Source organism: Antrostomus carolinensis, unplaced genomic scaffold (genome assembly GCF_000700745.2).
Source record: "Antrostomus carolinensis isolate BGI_N321 unplaced genomic scaffold, ASM70074v2 scaffold34249, whole genome shotgun sequence".
Classification (NCBI taxonomy): domain Eukaryota; kingdom Metazoa; phylum Chordata; class Aves; order Caprimulgiformes; family Caprimulgidae; genus Antrostomus; species Antrostomus carolinensis.
Genome location: NW_010341198.1, coordinates 1 through 2,704, shown reverse-complemented (window position 1 = coordinate 2,704; position 2,704 = coordinate 1). Strand labels below are relative to the sequence as shown.

General features: G+C 49.7%; 1 protein-coding gene across 2 annotated transcripts in view; it reads right to left on the bottom strand.

The window, feature by feature from the left end:
* The window catches only part of ZGPAT (zinc finger CCCH-type and G-patch domain containing), a 7,117-nt gene extending 4,633 nt beyond the window's left edge, over nucleotides 1–2,484 (bottom strand). For both annotated transcript variants that reach the window (XM_010176413.1, XM_010176414.1), the window contains exons 1-3: nucleotides 2,254–2,484; nucleotides 1,835–2,202; nucleotides 431–564 (exon numbers count right to left, since the gene is read on the bottom strand). In XM_010176413.1, the coding sequence (XP_010174715.1) occupies nucleotides 431–564; nucleotides 1,835–2,202; nucleotides 2,254–2,484 (733 nt within the window). The remainder of the gene's footprint in view (nucleotides 1–430; nucleotides 565–1,834; nucleotides 2,203–2,253) is intronic.
* Nucleotides 2,485–2,704: the final 220 nt, after the last annotated feature.

Genomic DNA, 2,704 nt, shown 5'->3' with positions numbered 1-2,704 from the left:
AAAGAGAAATGAAAGCCTCGCTCTTTGCAGGGAGCCTGCAGCAGCAGCGGAGGGGCACACCCAGCTCCTCTGGCTTATGTTCAAACCAGAGCAGATTATTGCAATTCTAACCCAATAGACACACAGATCCCTGCAACACCTGCCTCTCCCCTGTCAGTGCAGCTCGTGTAACCATTTCCTGGCCACATTCCTGTTTTTTCTGATGTCTCCTTTTTCTCTAGAACTCTCCCGTTTCCCAGCCTATTCCCCTCTCAAGCCTGACAAAATCCAGAAGGTTTTCTCAGCTACATGCAGATTTCCAGCGCAGGGACGCAGCTCCGTCATGTTTTTGTAACATTAACCAAAACAGTTAAGTTTTATATTCACTTCAGCATCAGGCTCTACCTTTTCCCCAGGGAATGCTGGCAAAGCAGGCTCACACCAGACTCACCAGTTATTTTGGCACTGTACCATATTCCATCGCTGTGTTTGGCCAGGCAGGCTGAGCCCACCCCCAGCGCGCTCAGATCCGGCTCCTGAAACGGCTGAAGCTCTTCCACAGAGACCACCTGCCCGTGTGAAAACCTGCCAGGGAAGAGGGGAAGGTGAAGAGGAATGATCTCGACCTCATTTCAGCAGGTTTGAAATAAAAACTCCTTCCCTCCTTCAAGGAAATGCAAATGAGTTGTCAGCAGGGATGAATTTCACCAGTAATTGGGGAAGTTTTACCCTGTGTTGTTTCAATTATACAAATTATTAATTTTTCACCTTGAATGTATTATTTAGGTCATGGAACAAAGACTCCATCCCACCCCAGAGCATTAAACTCTCCTGATTAATGACACAGCCAGTAAAAAAGTTCACAGATCCTGTGAGATAAAGAGGATGACCCAGACATGCAGGTCTCTAGTCCCACCTCCTGCTCAAAGCACAACCAACTTCAAAGACTGATCAGGCTGCTTCAGATCTCATCTAGGTAAGTTCTGAAGATCTCCAAAGAGGGAGACTCCACAGCCTGGGATGTACCCACTGTCACCAGAGAGGCTTTGGTGCTTTATTTTAAAATAGTTAATTGGTTATTAATTGAGTCACTTGATGGATTATGGAAATCTCTGCAGCTTTCCCACAGGGTTTCCCATTTCATCTCTGCAGTAGCTCAAGAAAAGAGCCAGACTGGTGCTGCTGCTTCCCACAGCACATTTAAAACATGCTCCTGTAAGGCCCCACCTGGAATACTGGGTCCAGTTCTGGAGCCCCCAACATAAGAAAGACATTGGACCAGTTAGAACAAGTCCAGAGGAGGCCACCAGGATGATGTGAGGGCTGGAGCAGCTCTGCTGTGAGGACAGGCTGAGAGAGTTGGGGCTGTTCAGCCTGGAGAAGAGAAGGCTCCAGGGAGATCTTATAGCAGCCTCCCAGTACCTGAAGGGGCTCCAGGAAGGCTGGGGAGGGACTTTTCATAAGGGCAGTTAATGACAAAACAAGGGGAAATGGGTTTAAGCTGAAAGAGGGGAGGTTTAGATGAGATATTAGGAAGAAGTTCTTCACTGTGAGGGTGGTCAGACACTGGAACAGGTTGCCCAGAGAAGTTGTGGCTGCTCCTCCCTGGAGGTGTTCAAGGCCAGGCTGGATGAGGCTTTGAGCAACCTGGTCTAGTGGAAGGTGTCCCTGCTGCTGGCAGGGGGGTTGGAACTGGATGAGCTTTAAGGTCCCTTCCAACCCAAACCAGTCTGGGATTCTATGAAAAACCACAAAGAAAAAGGGAAAGTTTCATTGGGCATCGCAGCCAAACGTGGCACTTTGAGGTCTGTCCCCTGAAGGACACGATTCCCTCCCACCCCATTTCCTCTTTTACCGACAGTTCTCTTTGAATCTGCACTTGTCATCCAAGAAGAAGGGACAGGGCTTGAGAGCCTTGTGAGTGGGGTAGAGATACAGCACCCTGACCCCGGCACTGCCGTCCTCCAGCTCCTCTGTCCCCACAATCATGGCGTTATGGTACTCCAGGGTCCCCCACGTGCTGTAGTAGGGGGCTTTCACCTTCATCCCACTCAACTCCTCCTCCTCCTCTTCTCTGTCAGATGACTCCTCCTCTTCACTGTACTTTGATTCATCTTTGTCACCAGTGTCTCCACCTCTCTTTGGGGATGTCTCGTGGTTATCAGCTGAAGGTTTCTGGTCGGTTCCAAGCTCAGCAATGGCTTCCTGAAAAGCTGCGTATTCCTCATCTTGGGCAGAACTGTCTGGGTTAGTGTCCTGCTCCAGGAGACCTACTGGGGAGGAGGAGGAGGAGGATGCATTTGTGTCCAAAGTAGCCAAAAGTTTGCTCTTTTTAACAGACACCAGGCTAGACTCAGTCAGTTCTATCAGCTGCTTCAAATCTTCCTGCAACTGAATCAAGTCCGATTGCTGCGAGGGGTCCAGGCCTGCCCCTAAAGCCAGTTCCACTTGCTGCAGCTGGGCGCTGTAGGTCTGAATAGCTGATTCCAGACTCTCTTCATCCATTGTCAGCAAAATAAAGGCGTTTAACTGTGTCCCTGCTGGTTTAACTGTGTCCCTGCTGGTTTAACTGTGTCCCTGCTGGTTTAACTGTGTCCCTGCTGGTTTAACTGGCTCCTTGCTGGGCACTCAGAACACACACAGAGTTTACTTAAGATGAACAACTTTTTGGGTAACAAGTCCTTGTCCGCAGAAGCCACCACGGACCCCGCCGTCCCGCTTCTTC